The 22618-nt window shown below is 36.1% G+C and overlaps 1 protein-coding gene across 49 annotated transcripts in view; it reads left to right on the top strand.

Moving 5' to 3' along the window:
• Rims2 (regulating synaptic membrane exocytosis 2) overlaps window positions 1-22618 on the top strand; it is a 410761-nt gene that overhangs the window by 235324 nt on the left and 152819 nt on the right. For all 49 annotated transcript variants that reach the window (XM_075961105.1, XM_075961103.1, XM_075961115.1 and 46 more), the window contains 2 exons: window positions 4128-4307; window positions 5165-5274. In XM_075961105.1, the coding sequence (XP_075817220.1) occupies window positions 4128-4307; window positions 5165-5274 (290 nt within the window). The remainder of the gene's footprint in view (window positions 1-4127; window positions 4308-5164; window positions 5275-22618) is intronic.

Raw genomic sequence — 22618 nt, 5'->3', positions numbered from 1 at the left:
TCATGCTGGTTGGTTTGAATTCCTTTTAAGATTTATTTGTTTGCTTGGTTATTTATTTAATGTGCATTGCTGTTTTCTCTGTATCTATTGTGTGTGTGTGTGTGGGGGGGGATTTCAAATGTTCTGGAAGGCTGTGAGATGCCCTGTATGCTGGGAATTGAACTCAGGTCCTCTGGAAGAGCAGCTAGTGAGCGGGTGGTGGTGGTGCACGCCTTTAATCCCAGCACTCGGGAGGCAGAGGCAGGCGGATCTCTGTGAGTTCGAGACCAGCCTGGTCTACAAGAGCTAGTTCCAGGACAGGCTCCAAAGCTACAGAGAAACCCTGTCTCGAAAAAAACCAAAAAAAAAAAAAAAAGAGCAGCTAGTGGTTTTAACTGCTGAGCTATCTCTCCAGCCCTGTTCTGAGTTTCCTATTTTGCTCCATATCCGACTTGCTTTGATTTGGAGTTGCATCCTGGAGTGAGTGGGCACATATACAGAAGTGTGCCATAGGAAGGAATCCTGCAGGCTGGCTCTGCCCTGGAAGCTTTCATAAATCTCGTGAATTATAATTGAAAAAAAATGGCCCAAGGTAGCAAAAGTGATTGAATGAGTAAGAAATTGTAACAGATACTTTGAAATTTAAAAAATATTTTTTCTTTTTTTAATTATTATTACTTTATAAATAATACAAGTCAAAGTTTACACTTCCTCCCCTCCTCTCACTTCCCTCCCGCTCCCCCACATACCCTTCCCCCCGCCCCCTTCCAGTCCTAAGAGAGGGCAAAGTACCCTGCCCTGTGGGAAGTCCAAGGCCCTCCCCCCTCCATCCAGGTTTAGGAAGGTGTGCATCCAAATAGACTAGGATCCCAAAAAGCCAGTACATGTAGTAGAGACAAATCCCAGTGCCATTATCATTGGCCCCTCAGTCTGCCCCCATTGTCAGCCACATTCAGAGGGTCCAGTTTGATGCTCATTCAGTCCCAGTCCAGCTGGAGTTGGTGAGCTCCCATTAGCTCAGGCACACTGTGTCAGTGGGTGGACCAGCCCCTCGTGGTCCTGAAGAACCACTTGTACAGAGAAAATGTTCCAAGACTAAATTTAGTTTCACTAAATGTCCTGAATTTTCCGCTTAAACATTCTTGAAGGATTACTAAAACTTAATGCGCTTTCATTTTTTAGATTATCTGAATTGTTTGCTTCCTCTTTTAACTTTTTGAAATTAGAACATAATTGTATCAATTTGCCATTCCCTTTCCTTTCTTGAACTATTTACATGCACCCTCTTGCTTTTTCTAATATACATAATTTTTTTATATATGCATATATTCCTAAATATATAAACACCACCTGCTCAGCCTGGATGGTGTTACACGTGTGTAAATTCTTGCTTTCTTGTCCTGGGCTGTTTCTAATTTGTGTCTCAAGCCACATGTGCTAGCTGACTGCCATGGTGATTCCTCTTATGGTCTTGAAACTCAGTGTCAGGAGGCAGTTTCCTCTTCAAATGCCGTCAGTGTCCAGCACAGCCCTTTGCATAGTGAAGCAGAGGATTGGATAAATCCAGAAAGTTACAAATCAAAAATTCAAACTACTTTAACCCTTGATTAAAAATTTAAACTACTCAAAAATGGAACTGGAAGGGATTATTAAATCACTTTTTAAAGTACAGTGGAATTGTTTCCCTAAAGATTTAAATGGACAAATGGAGTTTTCTTGTTGATATGGTGTACATTTTGATAAAACAGTGGCTACCCTTCTTAAAACAATGTTTCTATGTCTGTAATAAAATGCAGTAAATAAATTAGGATTAATAGGAAAAATGCTTCTATTGTGGTACAAACCAAGCTTGAGAACTCCAATAAACACGGCAGCATGTTAAATCTAACACTTATTTCTGCTCCCTGCCTTCCGTTGTTGCTGTTGAGATTACACGTGCATTCTTGTCATAAAGGAAGGCCTACTCCTGTGTAGCCAGAGACGCTGGGCTTTCTTATGTCCACGCTGGGGTGATCCCTATGGGACCGTGGCTTCTCTCAGTGCTGCTGTGACTTTTAACCTTAAGCCTTAACTGACTGCTCTATTCTTGGCTGGTGCTGGGCACTGAAAGTGTAGCTTGACCTTGGATGCTGCACAGTTTAAAGCATGACAGCTTCTATTACTGTGACAGCATTTATCAGGAAACTCTGCCTCCTCTGTGGTCTTTTCATCTTTCACGTATTAGCCTATGTTCACTCAGTATGTTTTGATTATATTTCTATTATTTGTGGTAATAAAGATGTCTACAAACAGATGAAAATTCCTTATAATTATCAAAACATTTGCACTAAGGAAAGAAAAATCTTTATGATGGGGTATTTTTTCCTCAGGTGGGATATTTGTTCTATAAACGGTACCTTTTGATACACGTGCGCGCACACACACACACACACACACACACACTTGAGAAAATGCTTGGTTAGGCATGAAGAGTTGAGCTTTCCAACAGTGAGCGGGTGGCAGTCTCCTGTTGCGATCACTATAGACACTTGGCTACGTTTTGCCACCAAATGCCGTGTGGGAGAAAAGCTTACTATTACCCTAAGATCACAATTAGTCTTTGAAACAAATGTAAAGTTTGGTATTCATCATTGCAGGTTTGTAGGGATGTGAGAAACAGCGGAAGCTAGTTGTGAACCTCTTGTTTTCCTGACCTGCTGCAGGGGGGCCTTGCACCAAGACACGGGTCACAAGTTATAGACCACATTTATGTCCAAAAAGAGTGTTTCTTCTAAAATAGAATTTCAGAAGAACAGAATTATAATTTTATATTCTAATTCCATTTAATTCATCTTTTTATTGTAATCAAATGTCTATGAACTTACATTTGCTCTCGACCATTATGACATTTTTGATCGTGACACTGTCCTCTATGCCGAGCATGCTCTCCAGCCCTTCCCATGTTTGGATGAACTTATGTAAACATATTGAACTTGACATAAAAGTCACAGTTTGATTCAATAGTAAAAGGTTTTAAAATGATTTTACTTCTGTTTTATTCTCTGACTTTAAAGTATTATTGAAGATATAAAATAATATAGGATGAATCTGGTACTTTTTCTAATAGGATTTGTTTTCCATAACTGCATGACATTTAATTCATGATACTGAGGATAGTGTGTCCTTCTGTCTCCTTGCTTTTCTCCAATTGCCCATTTTTTCATTTTCAAAAATCAGAGTGTATGTCTAGGTAAAGTGGGACCACTGATGACATTGCTTGCTCTCCCTGTCATCTATAGGTACTTTCTTTACTGGGGTTGTAATAGGCTCAGGAGGTGGCTGTTTGAAATAGATTTGGGTACATATGCTTCTTTTGAGTTCTAGAGCAAAGTTAATGTTTTTAGATTTGTCTTCCAACTCATAGAACCAAATTATATCCACTTATTGATCTCATTATGCATCTCATTATGGTGTATAAACATTATGGTAGCTGCCAAGAGATGTGTCCATCATTTTTTTTGCCATATAGGTGTAAGTATTCTTGCTTCAACAAAAGTTGAGTTTTAGTGGTTGGAGAGGTCTGTTTTTTATTTTTATGTTGGAATTCCAGTTTGATCCAATAGCTGTCTGGGCTGTTTGGTCTAACTGAAGCGCCTGAGATGCGTGGGGAGCGGTCAGTTCTCTGCAGTGTTTGCCGTGACCTTGTGTTCACGCGTCTGCTAAAACTGTCAGGCTGTCAGCGTGCTCCGACAGTGCTATTAGTGCCTTTGTATCTTGCTCTATTTGCTGATAAACATCCTGCATAACTTTCTCTTCTGGAAAGTGCGAGGAATCACTGTCGAATGTCTTTAATCTAGGATACCCACACAGTTCACGTTTTCTCTTCATTTTGGAAAGCAGGTAGCTGGGGTTGCAAAGGTTATAACCATTTTGAGCAGCTCAGTTATAATTCAGCTGCTGGTAATTACTAGTAAAATCAGACTCAGGTTCTTTAGAATTTTTTAAGCTTAGTCAGAATTTTCAAGATGTGTTGGGAAAAATTCTTTTTTGCATACACATTAATTTTAAGCAATTCTTTTTTTTTTTTTCAAAATCAGTTTGATGCATCATGACCGAGTAGCAGAAAGGCATTAAAGATCAACTGAGCTGCTTTTTGACTAACATTTCAGGGATTGTGAAGCAGCAGATAGACAGCCATATCACAGATCCAGATCAACAGAACAGCGGCCTCTCCTAGAGCGGACCACCACCCGCTCCAGATCCTCTGAACGTCCTGATACAAACCTCATGAGGTCGATGCCTTCATTAATGACTGGAAGATCTGCCCCTCCTTCACCTGCCTTATCGAGGTGAAAGATAAATCGATCAGACTAACTTCCCTGTCTGCTCTGCCAACACGCCATTTTATTTTCCCGACAGCTAACTGGTCTCTGTCATTTCTGGCTGGTCACCAGTCTAAGTCGATACTAACCGTGTCAGTGCGCACACACTATTTATATCCGGCGGATATGATAGTGTCCTCACCATTGTGGTCTGTTTCTCAACTGTCCGGATTGCATTTGTTCTGTGGTTTCTCATTAATCAGGAGTCCTGGGTAAATCCTGCCATAACTATCATGTTCTTCCACAGAATGCGAAATGACTGTGCTCATTAGCCATGACCTTTCTGATAGTCATCATGACAGTAAATATGAGATAGAATTAGTTTCTACGAGCATTAATATTAGATATCAAAATTTTCTTTAGCTGACTTTTAAGTTGCTCAGGATTTTTTTTAGTAGATTTGTGAGATGTTTTCTAATAAAAATGAGTATTTAGTATAAAAAGTAAAAATCTGATTGGGTCAAAGGAGGAAGGTTAGTTTTAAGAATTTGTATTATGGAAGAAAAAATATAAAGTTTAATTTTTAACTTGTAGAATTTTCTACTTGCTTTCACTTAAATAGATTAGGAGTCTTTATCACTAATTTCATGGGTTTTACTACAATCTCTGTGTGCATGTATGTGTGTATGTATTCATATTACACCAAAACATAAACATTTTTTGGTGTTTAAGTAACTGTTCAAATGTCCATACTTTGTCCTGTTCTCCTTTTAACCAGCAGCAATCCACGTTTAAAAACCCCGCTAATACAGCTATTACATAAACCAGCTAATACCGAATTTACTTAGCGCTTGCTGAAAATGTATTGATGCTGCATCTTGTAGGTCTCACCCTCGGACCGGGTCTGTCCAGACAAGTCCATCCAGTACTCCTGGAACAGGACGGAGGGGCCGGCAGCTGCCACAGCTCCCACCCAAGGGAACGTTGGAGAGAAGTAAGTTCTTAGTTTTCTAATTATGTCATTAGGAGATACACAGGGGAGCTGGGGTGAATCGAGGTTCCTAGTGCCGTTGTGCTAATATCTCCCTGTATTTAGCTGTGTGTGTGACTTCATTTGACAGTAGTTATATTTGTGAATATAATATACATTGCATTTAAAAGTTTTGCTTGGAGATAAAAAGAAGCAATCTTGTTTTACATTTCAAATTCGAAAGTAAATTTAAAAGTTAGCAGTAGTCTTCTGGAAGCGGCTGGATTATAATGTCTTTGCTACGTCTCAGATTATGTAATTGTGGGGGATTATGCAAAGTTTATTAGTAATTAGCTAAATCAGTTTTCACACACTGCAAAGGACTAGTTAGCTGGTGCGCAACAATGGTGATCCTTCTCAAAAGCGGAATGTAAGCCTCAGGTAACCAGAGCGCACACTCAAAGGTGCGTGTTCAGCTGCTGTTTTCAGTTGTGCGTGTGCTGGAGCTAAGCTGACACACTTGAGCACTTCTCAGGCAGCTAGAAATCTTGATTCAGTTCTTGATAAAAGCGTGGATAACGGAGCAGAATAATTTTCACATCTTTTATATCACAGTCCCTCTTTTTAGTAACTGTCTTTCAAAGCTATGTATACTCAAATCACCATTTAAGTTTTCTTTAATAGACGGTATATTCTATAACTTTGAAATTTTCTGTTGTTTTTAACACCTATGCTTTGGTTCCCCGCCCCCCCCCCTTTGTTTTCATTTTATTTTGTTTCCCTAGACAATGGAGTCAAGGAGATAGACCCTTATGAAGGTCTGTACATAAAGAAGGATTTGTTTTGTACTAAAAACCTTTTGGGGGGCTGTGCAAACAAAAATAAACCCGACTGCAATTGATGTCTCTTCACTTATATAGTTTTTATACAATTAAATTATTTAGTTTCTAGTTTCTAATAAAGTACTAAGATTTTATTTTCTGTGAAAAAAACACCCTGGAATTAAATTTTGATTCATGCAGGAACTCAAAGAGTTTAATTTCCTTTAAGTAACTAGATAATATTTGTTCTTATAAAACATTTAATTTACCTTTGGAACAAAAATCTGGATTTTGAATAAGATTATAACCAGGGATATCAATTGCAGTCTGTGTTTATGCCACTGAGGGCACAGACATAGTCTTGCTATATTTATCATTTTATCTTTCATTTTGTATTTCTGATGATCTTTTTATTATTAACTTTGACTTCCTACAAATGAAGCAATTGAGTTAGGTAGTGGTTGTGGCTGTTACTTGTTGTAGCAAGTCTGCTTAGAGTATCAAGGATGAATATGACGCTTTTATGCATTTATTACCAAACACTGCAACATATCTCAAGAATAAATACTGAGTCGTAGTGTGTGGACTGCCATACATTTGCTAGTACAATAAAATCTGCTAGTTTTAGAATTTTGAAACTGCTGGCTGTATTTTTTACTGCTGAGTCTCCAGCACATAGAATGATGCTTGACTGGAACAAATATTGATTGAGTTGAAAATGAAAGACGGTCTTAGAAAGTGAAATGGTACCTCAAATGGTATATGGATTGCCGCAGAGAACTTGAAGTGTATGTTTATGGGCATCGTAATGTCCACATGTGACACATTTACAACCAATTTATACATGGATTGCACCGAGCACAAATCTATCTTTGTCTTTCTGATGTAAGTCACGCTCTTGTTGGTTGTGACTGAGTGGCTATCCGCGTCTGTGGTTGCTTCTGCTTCTCGCCTGCCGTGATCCTCAACCGCGCAGTGCGGTTGTGGTTGACACTCTCATGGTCAGTCGGATAGAAAGACATCTGTGGCGTTGCCATAACCCTTGGATATTTCCATAAGACTAAAGGCTTGTGCTTTTAAACTATTTTTCATTAGAAAAAGTTCAATAGTGTGCCATTTTTGTCCCCTCAAAAGCGTTAAAGCTTTCGCTTTAGAATCTTTCATAGTGAAAGTGTGTTGAAGTCTGGATAGCTTTATTCTGTGCACTGTTAGGTATGGAAGAAAACCATCCTAACTGGTGAAGGGAAATGTAGGCTGACAGATTCAAAGATGTTGTCTTTACTGGTTTGGTTTTTCAGGTAAAATACATTAAAACCACTAAAATATCATCAGCAATTTCCATTAATATCTCTAATTATGATTTTATTTCATAATTTGTATTACTTAGTGGTACTGGCTGGTGTGCAGCAGCATTTGCAGACATGCTAGTGTTGAGTCTTCAGAGACCCATGAGCCTGTACCTCCATCAGTTTTAAAGAACACAGTGAATCCCTCCTCTGCAGGTGTCCAACCTCTAACCAAAGCTGAGGGTGCAGTCATCCAAAATAAACTATCAATTGATAGTCAAAGGTTTTGACCTTCTTCTGAATGCTTGTTAGATCTTGCCACTAATGACATTTCTACTTTAAACATATGAAGTATTTACTCTACCTTTAGCAACTAAAAAAACTCTAATCTAACTATGATTTAAGTATGTTGTTGTCTAGTAACTAAATTCATTAAAATATTATATATTTTGGTATTGAGGTTGATGTTTTTTCAAACTCTTTACAAAGATGTGTAAAATGCGAATTCTACAGAAAGTGAGATGTATTCCACAGTGAAAAGCACTATGGTTACTATCTTCTCAAATCCTACTTGGCTCTATTGCCATTTTGTAAAAATTGGAGTTTATACAGGTCAGGTGGTAGTGGTGAACCACATCTTTAATTCCAGCACTTGGAATGCAGAGGCAGGTGGATCCCTGTGAGTTCAAGGCCAGTCTGGTCTACAGAGTGAGTTCCAGGAAAGCCAGGGGCTACACAGAGAAACCCTGTCTCACAAAACCAAATTTAAAAAAAAAAGGAGTTTATAATGTTATGGTGTTCTTCCTAGAAGCAAATGTATGTAATATTTTCCTAATAATATAGAGGTAAAGAACTGTGCCTTCCTTACTTAGCCACCCGCATATTGCAAATCTCCTAGGGGGGATAATGGTTTGTTTCCCAAGTCAGGACCACTGTGCTTTTCTTGTTATAAATATCCACTTTTCATGAAAAATGATTTGTTTGTTAATATTTTAAACTAATAACCAGACCCCTGGTCTTGTCTTTTTCTTTCACTTTGGCAAATATAGAAGTTAACGAAGAAATTGGGCATGTGGAAGAAGAGGGGGTAGAAAAGGAGGGAGAAGAGGTCAAGGAAGGTCTGTTTGTGTTTCTTCTAAATAAGTTAATGTCAAATTTCATAATTTCATAAGAAATACTTTAGGACTATCTCATCAACTTCAGAGTAATTTGGCCAATTGTTTGAATAGTCTTTTTAAGATCCAAATATACTAGAATCATAAACAATATCTTTGGCCTAAATATATACGTTATTTACCTCAGCTTTTGCTTTACATTCTGGTTGCTTCTTTACCTCTTAATAAATCACCGTGGTCACCTCGCTCCTAGAAGGCTCTGTTTCCCTTATGCTTCCCTGAAGAAGGGAAATTCTATTTTCTTGACTAAGGGTTACAAATGTTCAAGAGGCAAATTTTAAGGACATTTGGAACTAAAGCACTGCATTTCTTTAACATTTCACAGACTATGGTCACTTTCCCACTGTTTCACTCCTAGATAAGATCCCTTTCCTCTGGATTTCCCTTCTCTGTCCAAGCCAGGTACTGCCATGCCCTGTCTAATAACCATTCCTCTCTACGGCATCTGCTCCCTGGAGGGCGTGTGGGTTTGGGGGTCTTCCGTTTTGTAATCACAGTATAATGGATGTCAGAGTCTGTCAGAGGAAAATATTATATATTCAATGTATTCACAAACACATTTATCTAATTTTATTGACTTGTCACTATATTTATTTAAATCTCAGAATTGGATGCTGATCTTCTCTAAATTGAGGTCTTGGATTTTAACTTTCTATGAAGTTGGCAGAATAACTTTAAACCTATTTTCATTAAGTCTTTAATGATTCTTTTCTCTTCTCTCACTATATGAATTTATGTGTGAGTTTTAAAGTTAGGCTGTGCCCTTTCCCCTCTTTTCATCGTTGTAAGAATACAATGCCCTTGTATGTATTTACTCAAGATATAGTTTCATGAATACGTTCTCTGAACGAATTTGTAGCTTTTAAAACAAAAAGACATTATGCCAATAATGTTCTAATTTATCAAGAAGAGAAATTATCAATATGTATCTAATAATAGAAATAAAGGTGATGTTCTTAGTTTCTTGGTTATAGAAATATATACTTATATCCCATTCTGAATGTCAAATAGTCTCAGCACTAGAATTCCAAATGCCTTTCATTTCCTGACTGCTACAGAGTTAAAGTTTACTGAACTGGTGTGTTATAGAGTAATTTCCATTTTCATTTATTTGAAGAGCTAATGTTTCTGTTTTCCTGTCCTTTTAGATCTCAAATTAATGCACTCAAGTTCTGAGTCTTTCACACTTTATGAATTGGCCTTTATCGTGATTTTACAGATAGCAGTAAATTAAAGATTTCTGCAATATCATTATCTCTTTTGTTTTGTCCCTGAACATAAAGAAGAATTACATTTTTAAGACCAGTTCTTTACCTGTGGCTTATTCTCAAGTAATTAGTAAATTACATCACTAGTTTCATAGCAAAACAGAACTATCTAGCACATAACTATAATTCAAGATTTTTTTTCATGGTAACTTTGGCTCCTTGTGCTAGAGACTAGGGAGCCTATGCTGCATCTGCTTTATTCTGTGTGTGCAGTGTGTGGTGTCATGTTAAATGCATGCAGTTATTTTTCCAGTGCATGTTTTATTCTTTTTGGAGTGCTTACTTTTTATTTGTATTGTTAATGATCTTAATTACTAATTATTGTTATCTGGTTTTAATGTTAAAGACAATGGGGAAGAAACATCAAGCTTACCTAATAATGGGAAAAAAGGCAAGTCGGAATGGCTTTCTGTGTAATAGATTCATTGTCTCATATGTACATGTGTGTGAATATACTTTTGTAAGTTGTGGAGCTATAAGCCTTAGTGTTCCAACTTAAGTTATTTAGCATTAAAAATACTTGCTTGTATTTATTTCCAAATAGCTATTTAGCCTCTAATAAGTTGACCCCGGGCTGATGATACAGCTCAGTGGCATAACACACATGCACGCATGTACGCACACACACACATGCACACACACACACGCACGCACATACACGATGAAATAACTTATTGATGCCAATCCAGCCCTACTTTATTAAAATGTTCAGATTAAAATTAAAAAGATTTTTGTTTTGTTGCTCACATTTTGTTGCAAAATTCTGAAGAAAATGGTGCTGGTACGTTATTCACTTTAAAACTACTATGTCGATTTTTTTCAATATAGAAATTATTTTAAAATAGCATTATTTAAAATACATTCTTAATATAGAATAAAGAATTGTGAGTTAAATAATGGCCAAAATAATAAGCATAAATAATCATTTATTTATGTCAGATTACCATTTTATATACATGGAATAAAATCTGGCTGAGACAAATAAAAAGGTGACTGACTTTTAATATTTAAATTCGTGTTAAAATTGCTAAAGACTCAACTTCATAGCTTAGTATAACTGAATTTCAAAGATCAGACCTGTGTTTTGAGTAATTAATATCCAAACATAACTACACATATTTATTTATAATGTCATAATTATAATTATTAAATAAAATTAGCAGTCTTTACTATAACATTTGACCTTTTGCCATGGAACTAATTTATGATATGAGTAATTTCTATTTTAATAACTTAGTTAAGATGACTTTTCATCTAAAATAGTGGTTCTTAACCTGTGGGTTGTGACCCCGTTAGGGGTCAAATGACATTTTAAAAGGGGTTACCTAAGACTTTTGGGAAATACAGATATTCACATTTTGATTCATAAAAGTAGCAAAATTACAGTTATGAAGAACCAGTGGTAGTGATTTTATGGTGGGGTCACCACAACATAGGAGCTGTATTAAAGGTCACAGCATTAGGAAGTTGAGAACCACTGCTCTAAAATATATTCTTTTTTCTTGTTTTTTTTAATCGATTGATTTTATTGAGCTCTACATTTTCTCTGCTCCGCTCCTTACCTCTCCCCTCCCCTTCAACCTTCTCCCACGGTCCTTATGCTCCCAGTTCACTCAGGAGATCTTATCTTTTACTATTTCCCATGTAGATTAGATCCGTGTATGTCTCTCTTAGGGTCCTCATTGTTGTCTAGGTTCTCTGGGATTGTGAATTGTAGGCTGGTTTTTATTGATTTATGTTTAAAAGCCACTTATGAGTGCGTACATATGATATTTGTCTTTCTGCATCTGGGCTACGTCACTCAATATGATGTTTTCTAGCTCCATCCATTTGCCTACAAATTCAAGATGTCATTATTTTTTTCTGCTGTGTAGTACTCTATTGTGTAAATATACCACATTTTCCTTATCCATTCTTCGGTTGAGGGGCATTTAGGTGGTTTTCAGGTTCTAGCTATGACAAACAGTGCTGCTATGAACATAGTTGAGCATATGTCCTGGTGTTATGATTGAGCATACTTTGGGTATATACTTAAAAGTGGTAATGCTGGGTCTTGAGGCAGGTTGTTTCTTAATTTTCTGAGAAATCGCCATACTGACATCCAAAGGGGCTGTACCACCTAGAACTCCCACCAGCAATGCGGGAGTGTTCCCTTACCCCACAACCTCTCCAGCATAAGTTGCCATCAGTGTTTTTGATCTTGGCCATTCTTACAGATATAAGATGAAATCTCAGAGTTGTTTTGATTTTCATTTCTCTGATGACTAAGGATGTTGAACATTTCCTTAAGTGTCTGTCAGCCATTTTAGATTCCTCTGTTGAGAGTTCTCTGTTTAAGTCTGTACTCCACTAAAATATATTCTTCTCTGTATATATTTTCGTGAATAATGTTAACTGTGCCCCACATAAGGTATAATTTATCATTTATGTTCATAATTTTTAATAATATAGACTGATGATTATTATCTGTTCTGTGATATGATTTAAAAGGTGGGAGTAATGTAAAAATGGAAATGAAATTTAATCACATCTCATAATATGAAAAATTCATATAAAATGGAAATGTGAACTCTCAAAAGTGTGTTTTTTACGCATTTATTGACCTCTGTGATGTTTCTTAGAACCTGTGACAGGAAACCTCCCATGTGTTCAGGTATAAACCAGTGGTCTGGAGAAACGCATCTTCATGTTTTCTTTTAGCTCTTGGGCTGCACCAGCTGTCAGTGCATTTGCTGCAATCTTGGGTTGAAGAACTTCTAAGTTTGTTAAGGTGGAATGTGGGTCAAAGACCTTCAGCTCTGACAGCCTCTTCTCTCTCCCGTTACTAGGATCCTTCCCTAAGCTGTCCAACCTCTGCTCTATGCCATCTGCTTTCCTTCCCTTTTCTTGTGTGTAAGTGTTCCTCTTGATGATTATGGTCTCCCTTTTTATTCCTTACAAACTTCTTTGCCTTCTGTCCCTGGAAACGTTTTTATCACACACGAAGATTAATAGTTTTACTTGATCAGTCCTGTGTGTGCTATAACTAAGTCTAGCAAGACATAAATGTATAATGTTTGAAAGATAAGAACTTCGAATGTTATATAGGTAATCTCTCATTTTAATTAATATTTGGATCTTTGTTTCTACCTATTATTGAAGTCAAGTTATCTGCTGTTACATTTTATTGTGTTCTTGTATATCTTTGTATATATACTTAATATTTGTTAATATTCTAAGAGATAAGTAAGTTTTGAATAGTTGTGATATCTGTACAGTTGTTGGGCACATTTTCCTTCTATCTCTCCTATTCATATTTTCCATTCTCTAACAACTTATTTGAATAATGCAAAGTATTTAGAGTTTCTAGAACATTCAAATGGGATTATCTTTGTGGGGTCACCTGTGCTGTCACTATTATCACTTACATGTCTTCATGGGAATCAAGTACCTGTGAAAAAACCACACCATGAGTAGGGGATTCTCAAGGTGAGGGGCAGAGTAGTAGCATCTAGGAAGGATGAAGATGACAAACTGTCTGTTCTGTAAACTTACTTGCTGCTTAGATCTACTGTACATTTTCTTTTTGAAAATAATTTAGCTTATTTAAATTTCTTCAAATCTTATTTTCATATAGTAAGTACTATGTTAGTGTTAGCTGTTATTACTATAATTTCAGTGCCAGTCTTGGATGCTCTGAAGATGTGAGTTTTAGATTTAAAGTCAGATTTCATTATGACCATCATACTGAGTCAACTCTGTTGTTTTACACACACACACACTCGCACACACACACGTGAATAGGGTTTTTGTTGTTTTATTTTTTGAGACAGGATTTCTTTGTGTAACAGCCCTAGCTGTCCTGGAACTCACTCTAGTAGACCAGACTGACCTTGAACTCACAGAGATCTGCCTCCCTCTGCCTCCCAGCCTCCCACAGTAGTTCTTTGCTGGTTCTATTCTTGATTAGCTAATTCAGATAAGAAACAATAGCAGAGTAGAAATAAATGGATTGGGTTAGAACTCATGTTGTTTTATAATGATTTAATAATTCTCTGAACTTATTTCTACATGCTTTGTGTGTGTTTGAAATTAAGATACAGAATTTTTGAATACTTTTGTAACCCAGTTCTGTCTGAGAATTTTTCAGTCCACTATTATGTTTCAAGTTTTACACTGTAAGTCAGATTTCTTGACTCTTCATCTTACTTTTCCTTCTAAGACTTTGGGAAGTTTGACGAGTCTCTTAATTCCACTGGGCTTCAGTGTCCTCTCATGTCAAATAAAATATCACATAGGATTTTCATTGAAACATGGTGGTTTTGGAGATGTAGATGATGGAATCTAATGTCTCCAGCATTTTTATTTCCAATTAATTATTGTCTTGTTATAGTTTGATGAAACGGCATCATTTTAGAAAATTAGTGCATACAACTTAACTATTAATGATTAACTATGATTGTGTACCTTACCATTTTATAAAAAAGCTTTTCCTGTGAAATGTGAAATGAGTTATAAAAGAATATTTTGTTTCTTCAATGTGTACTTTTCAATGTATATTTGTCTATGGTATTTCAAATTTAGTTAACTTTATAAATAAAGAAATGAAAACTAGATAGAAGGAGGGAAGAAAGATAAAGGAGAGGAGGAAGAAACAAAAGGCAGGTTACTAAGGAAATAGGCTGATAGCCTTGAATTCCTTGTAATAGCTGTTTGCTGTCGTTAGTACAGGAGTCAAGCATACTTTACAATATCAGAGTTTTCATCTTGTGCCTTTGGGCAGGATGGGTACTCAATCACACCTATATTTATGGAAAAGTAGCAAGATGGACTTGGAAGATAATATACTAAAGACATATAATATTTTGGGTGTTTCAGTCTAATATTTTATGGCCCAAGGAAAGCAAAACTTTCAATAAGGAAGAAGAATATATTTAAGATTTTATCTCTCCATATATAACTGTGTAGCTAAATAAGTATAAACACATATTTTCTCATTTCTAACCTTAACCTTTCTTTCTGTATTTTTTAGAGAAGTCTTGCCTCTTTTATTTTACTGTCTCTGCCTTTTCTCAAATGATTTTGTTTATACTTCCAAATTCTTCTGTAGCTACCCAGGTTTAGGGAAAAGTTCCTTCAAGTTCAAGACTTCACATCTAACAGCATTGTTCTCTTCCTAAATATAATTTGTAGAGCATCTTTCCTAGAATCTCAAAGGCAGCTTAATCTTGGGAGATGATTTGGTGTAAAAGAAAGAATGCCCCAGGATTGCCTGTTTTGTGGGTTCTTTTGTTTCTGTTTTTTGAGAGAGTCTCACTGTAATTATAGGGTTGAACGTCAGAGGCTGAGGATCACTGCAAATTTGAGACCAGCCTGGTCTACAGAACACCAGACTACATAGTGAGAACCTATCCCAAAACTCAACACAACCCCAAGCCTTCTTGCAATTAATTGAAATACCGGGATTGTCTTCTACTTGACCACCCCATCCTCCTGGTTGTTAGCAAGGCCTGCACTTTAGAACTTGGGTTCAAAGCTCTGTTTCACAGACCCTTAGTTTATTAGTTCTTCTGAGACTAGGAAACAGCACCCTGCTTCTTTTGCCCGCTTGCTACTGTGAGATGAGCAAACTCAGGTATGTGAAATTACTTGTTGACTAGGATAAGTATTTTGTTCTTTTTTTATTGATTTTTATTGAGAAGTATTTTGTTCTTATACCTATCAATCAGGTGCTTGGTTTCACAGCTGTTAAAACCAGCTGATGGAAGCTCTCCTCTGTGTTGTATAGTGTTTGTGTGCTGTATGAGCACTCTGAAGCATATAAATCATAATCTAGTCAATCCAGGAATCTGTGCTCTTCAATCAGTTTTTATAGGAGATTATCTGGTGTGATGAAGGCTGCCTGAAATGCAGTTGCTTTGTAGATAATGTTCATGTCCTGGTTATATCCTTGTAACTTGTCTGTCTTCAAATTAGCTAATTTAGTTAACCAATACTTAGTTTTCTCATCTATAGACAAAAAAAATACTAAAATAAAGTAATAATTTAGGAATTTCATATTTTAATTTAGGTTTACAATTGAATATCTATCAGTGAAATGTACAATTGGGATCTTCACAAAAATAATTTAGAATTTTACTAAATAAGCTTTTCTATTTGGTGATCCCTAATACTTTTTTTTTAAATAGGGGTTCTCTGTAGCTATGGCTGTCCTGGAACTCGCTCTGTAGACCAGGCTGGCCTCAAACTCACAGAGATCCACTTGCCTCTGCCTCCCAAGTTCTGAGATTAAAGGTGTGTGCTGTCACCTTCCAGGCAATTCCTAATTCTTATTAGGGCATATTGACACACTTATTTAAAATAATATTAAAATTAACTTACATTCTAAATCTCTTACTTTCACTTAATAATGACATGATAGGGGTTATTATTTCCAGCTGTGTTTTGTGTTTCCTAGCCTTATAAAATGGGGAGTGTTCTGTCATGTAGAATGCAAGGTAGATAAAGGACCAGAGCCTTATGTGTCTGTGGTGAAACTTTGTGGAGCTTAATTGTATATATCAGTAATGGTGCCATTCCCGTACAGAGAAGGAGATGTGGATAAATGTATATATCAGTAGTGGTCCCTTTCCCATACAGAGATGGAGATGTGGATAAATGTATATATCAGTAGTGGTCCCATTCCCATACAGAGATGGAGATGTGGATAAATGTATATATCAGTAGTGGTCCCATTCCCATACAGAGATGGAGATGTGGATAAATGTATATATCAGTAGTGGTCCCATTCCCATACAGAGATGGAGATGTGGATAAATGTATATATCAGTAACGGTGCCATTCCCATACAGAGATTGAGATGTCGGAATAAGGAGAAAGCTGGAGAGTGTAAGATACCTCCGTAGCTACAGGATCTTGCTGATAAGCTTAAGGGCCTGAGTTCAATCCATTAAACCCACGTGGTAGGAAGACTAAACCAATTTTTACAAGTTGTCCTCTGACTTCCATACGTGGTCCTTTGTGTGTGTGCTTATGAACATGTGTGAAATTGAGCATGTGTGCAAGGGCAAACACACACACTGCATGCATGCATGAATGAATGAGATGTTTTTAAAAGAAGGCCAGTGAGAAGATTGTTTGTGAGCGCTAATGTGAAGTTAAGTTCGGTGCTGACAATGAACTTTGGTATATGGCCAACAAGTTGCAATCTTCCCGACACCATTCCCTCCTGTCTCCTTCCTTTTGCTCTGGCTTTTGTGCACTCTGCTTCATCCACAGAGACCTCCTGTTGTTCTGAGCTGCATCAGACTTATTCTCAACTAAAATGTTTGCATTTAGACATTTTTACCTGTAATGTCTGTCCTTTCCCTAATCTGAATTTGCCTTCTTAGACAGGACTTCATTGACCGTACCATCCAAAATCCCATCATGCTTTAGATATTCCGTTTCCTTCTTACTTCTGCTTGTCTACTTAGGGTTCATTCTGAGTCACTATATGTCCCATGTTCATGGCTATGCACTCTCTTCCATTAAGTTGTAAGTTTTATAAAGTCCTTCCTGTGACTATGGATTTGCCTGTTCTGTCTTCTGCTGTGTCCTGGGTACCCATGCATGTGCCTACATTATAGAGATGCTGAATATCTATGAATGAAGGAATCTGAAAATTATCTTAGACAATCACATATGCCAAGTATTGTATGCTCATGATTCCAAGCTATTACTGCTTTTGCCTTGTTTTATCAATTCATTCACTGAAGTGTTTCATAGCGTAAGATATTTTCATTTAACAATGATAATAAATACAGTAACAAACTAAATAGCTGTTTTATTTCATATTGAATGACTTTTCTCTCATGTATAAAAAATCTTTAAAATTGCATAGAAATATTTAATTTTGCCAAAATAAAATAATTTCTAATAATTTTTACCTCTAAAACAAAGTCACATTTTTATTGTCGACAAAGTAAAGGCAGTGTACGCTCTCTGAGAGAGTACATTTACATCCTCACTCGTTATTTTCTTCATATTTTGAATCCACTCATTTTATTGAAAATAGGTGAAAAGTTTTCAAAAAGTATCATTTAGTATTTTGGAGAATTCAGGTAAATTTTTAATTAGAATAATCCCGATTCCTGAAGTACTTTTAGGTTCTTGTTATGTTCTCTGTTCTTACAAGCTCTGATGACTTGTTTTGTTTTGTTTGTTTTTATCTACACTAGAAGTTACATGGGAAGACCAGCAGGGAACGACGCTAGGTACACTAAGTGATGACAAACCCTTGCCGACACAGAAACTCCAACCTGAGCCAGGTTTGTCAGGGTTGGAAACCGTGTGAAAGCATGAGGCTGTAAACATTGCATTTCATGCTTTTGAAATGCGTGTGTCCTTGTACTTCATTCTCTCATTCTGGTGTGAACTTTACCATGTGTGGATCCCATGTAGAGTACAGTGATAAATACTTGACGTTATTTGTTTATCAAATTGACCTCATGTTTTTAAAGAAAAACCTAATTTAAAGGGGAAAAGGCCAATGTAAGCACAAGTGACCGTCAGCTTCACATATGCGACGGCACCTTCATGGAGAATCTTCACTTTCACAAACAGGGCCTTTTATTGCATTCCTGTGTTTTATTCCACAAATGCCAGGGGTTAGCTCTACTGTAGTGACCTAATTACGGCTTCTGGAGTCAAAAGTTACTGGCTATGGCATGAAAGGAAAAGGCTGGCACAGTTTATGAGTTCAGCAAGTGTCTCTTCAAATCACTGATTTTAGCAATGAGCTGAAATAGTTTGTTTTTCTTTCTTCTCACTTCTTTTTTGCAAGCCCTCACCCGCATATTTTATGAGGAACAATGGAAAGAAATGCAGGTTGTGAAGATCAATTCAATAATCAGCACTGCCTAAGTTTGTAATGAGAGGGATGAGTGTACAATAACATTTTATCAAGTTTAAAAGGAGAAAAGTGGGGGGAGGGGAGAGGGGCGGGAGGAGGGGGAGGGAAATGGGAGGCTGGAAGGAGGCGGAAAAATTTTTTCTTTTCAATAAAAAAAATAAAAATAAATAAATAAATAAATAAATAAATAAAACTAAAAAAAATATTTGAATGACGTTTTCACTCGCTACATTATTTTAACCTGCTATGGGAAAATGGCAGTGTATTTTTATGTGTTGACTTACCTTTTTCTGAGAGCTTAAAAACTTACATTTTAAACATGTCAGTGTAAGTTGAAATATTCATTCATGGATATCTACTGCCATCCTATTGCATGCTAACATCAGGGCTGACAAGGAATTACTGAGTGCGCAGGAGAGACAAAGGCACCATGCACCACACACGGGTTAAGACCTGGCTGCAGTAAGTGCTGGAACGTTACAGTAGTGACAGTGGCTATGAAGAAGACTGGAGTTCTTGGAGAAAGCCTGGTCCATCATAAGTCTAGCATGCCAGGAAAGATGGCAGAGTCAAGTGAAGATGCAATAAAATAGAATTCATTTTAAAAATTTAAATCTATTCATGAGAGCTGTAAATAGAAATCTTAGCCTTATTATTGCTTAACTGAAGAATCAGTTTGCTTGAAAATAGTAATTATCTTAAAACATCTAGGGAGATTGAAATATAAATACAAATGTAAAATTTATTTATATTATGATTTATATAATAAAAGCTATCCCTTAAAAGCATCTCTCAAGCTAAAGATTTAGTCCAATAGTAGAACGCTTACTTTTGGTGAGTGAGATTCTGTGCTAGATTTCTACCAATATACAAAAACAAATTGAATAATTTCTTCTCCTTATAGTAATATGAATTATCATTGCTCAAAAATCATTATTTGACGTCATACCTGATACATTATGTTCGTGGCCATATAAATCTGTGTTCCTATATCAAAATCACAAGACAGTGCAATGTTTGCCTAGAGGAACATAAGTCTTACAAACATGAAATTTCAAAGATTAATTTAAGTATTTTCAGTTTATTCACACTTAACTATGTAAGTACAAATATGTGTGTATACCATACTTAAATATTATGTAAAGTTATATAAACCTTTAATTGAACAAACCTACTTACAAAGAGGAAATTATTGAGTACTTCAAATGTTTATAATTATTTAAATTTTACGTTTTGACAATTGTGTTTTATTATATGACAACGAATTGTCCAAATCCAAACCCTGAATTTAAAGAACTTGTTATGCAATATCCTCTTAAAGGAGAATAAATGTTGAATATTTATGTACCAAACTTTTTCATAATTTTAAAGGCATTATAGAGAGTATTTTTTAATGTGGAACTTTAGAGTGATGCAGTGGGAGGAAAATTGGCTTTGCTATTTGGTGCTGATTGCTTTTAAACTGCACGTTATAATCCTTTGGATGACATGCTTGGTGTAATTTACCTTTAGGTAAATCTATGATATCAATAGTCTATTAGCTAAAATCAATGCTCAGATGTGGTTGTATTCACTAAAATTAAAAGATCACCTTTTGTGAATTATCAAAATTCCTTATCAGACATTGATGTGGTAAAATAAGATGTTAGAAAAAGTTTCTGAGCGTATGAACCTAAACGAAGAATGGGAAGAAGTTCTTGGCATATTGGGAATACATAGTGTTCTTCTTTTCAAGTGCCCTTCTGTGAAAACAAATACAAAAATTATTTATAATACTGGAAATTTTGCCATTTTAGGAAGTATGTCAACAATAAATGTGATAAAACCTTTAGGACTAAATTACTAATTGGGTGATGTAGATTAGAAAGTGATTTAAATCCTGTCTCTAAAAAAAAAAAAAAACCAGCAAGATCTAATGTGAAGGGTAGCTGCAGAACTCGAGAATGCTGGGAAAGTGTAGAATATCACACTTTGAATATGTCTTTAATCCCCGGATTTACTGTTTAGTCGTTTATATTCCCTATCAAGCATATCCCATTAGCTTTGGTTTAGGTGGTAAATTTGGTTTAGGTGGTAAATTTAGTGAAGGTTTTTTTTTTTTAAAATCCTGAACCTAAGCTCTAACAAACACTAGGCGAAGCCCAGCCTAAATTCTTAGTATAAATGGAAGATTTATAATTCATACTTTATTTTTCAGTGAACAATCTTCCTTTGTTTGTTTGTTTTTGTTTTTGTTTTTTGAGACAGGGTTCCTCTGTGTAACATCCCTGGCTGTCCTGGAACTCACTCTGTAGACCAGGCTGGCCTCAGACTGACAGAGATCCGCCTCCCTCTGCCTCCCACTCCTGGGATTAAAGGTGTGCACCACGCTGCTAGCTTAATGAGCCATTGTATTGCAGACAAGAATGCTATGATCATTGCTCATAGAATGAGGATTATTAAATATTGAAAACAATATTAAATTGTTGGATTTCTATTTTCTTTGTGGGTTGATCTGCCCTCAACAATAACTAGAAATGCCCTCTGAGAAAAAGCACGCTTTTACATAAAATAATTTAGCTTTACTTTGTTTTTGCCACACAGGAAATGTACTGAGAACGTTAACTGGATGACTTCTTTATCCTTAATAAATGTTTGGGAATACTACAGGTTTAAAGATTTCCACTTGAGAAAGGCATGGAAAATTAGTCTTGGATTTAAATCATTCAAAATGTGTGAAAATAGCACTTTAGTGATTTCTAATATGTTTGGTGATTAATAAATACTATGCATGAGAGGGTTTGTCACTTTCTGTGCATGAGTGTGTTACATCTAAGAACTGTTTGATTCCCTCCTTACACGATGACTGGTCCTTCCATTCGCAGTCTTCCTGAAAGTCACTCTCTGGGCCTTTGTCTTGCCATGGTTTTTTGGTTTTGGGGTTTTTTGTTTGTTTGTTTGGTTGGTTGGTTGGTTGGTTGGTTGGTTGATTGATTTTTTTGTTTTGTTGTTGTTTCTGTTTTGTTGGTTTTTTGAAACAAGTCAATCAAACACTATATTAGAGTAACATATATTATTTTATGACTTAGTAATATTCAGTGTAACCACTTAGGCTTTACCAATTACTATAGAACTATTGTTTAAGTTCTACTTTAGCGTTATATGATTTGAGTGTTAGTTTTTTCCAATCTAAATGTTTTCATGTCATAATATTTATGTGACTAATTTATGTAACTAATGTGAAAAATAGAGACTTTTTCTTTGGAATTATGTTTTATAAATTTATCTGTTTTTGGTGTATTAAATTTCACATGTCTTAGGTATTTTTATTTTTTATATCCTTATTTTATACTTTTGGTTTTGAATGCCTTGAGATTTTTTTGAAAGGATATGTATTCAATCTACAGAATAATTCTAAACTAGTCTTCTAATTTGATATCTTTATCCGTTCAATCTGGGAAGATTAATCAGGATTCTGTTCCTAGTGACTTTTTGCATAGTTTCTGATAATTTATGGATTCTGATAGAATTAATCATTTTTTTTCTTGATAGAGAAAGATTCATGTAGGGCAAATTAAGTTAGTGTTTAATAAGATTCAAATTAACAGGTAAGCTTTAGATTTAAGTGCTATTACACTTAGAAATAAAGATAGCCATGGCTTGATCCTCAAGGGCCTAATTTCAGGACATCACCAAACCCCAGAATCCAGTTATGTTCCTCTTGGCTCGTCCCTAAGGCCATCCATCCTGCTTCAGAATGTGCTCTCCAGGCTTGTTCTGGAAAGATCTATCTCTTTCATGTGCCACTGTAAATCACATTCTGCTGCTGGCTTAGTCCTCTAAAAACCTTAAACTCTTGGTGCTTCCTTCTCTTTGTGTTGGGAATGTTTGGCTAGAATGCTGGTTCTCGAAACTTGCCTGTAGACTCCAGGCCGGTTCTCTCCAGCACAGTCTGGCTGTACTGAGC

Source organism: Microtus pennsylvanicus, chromosome 2, assembly GCF_037038515.1.
Source record: "Microtus pennsylvanicus isolate mMicPen1 chromosome 2, mMicPen1.hap1, whole genome shotgun sequence".
Lineage (NCBI taxonomy): Eukaryota > Metazoa > Chordata > Mammalia > Rodentia > Cricetidae > Microtus > Microtus pennsylvanicus.
The sequence above is the reverse complement of the archived record's forward strand: the minus strand, read 5'-3'. Positions and strand labels throughout refer to the sequence as shown.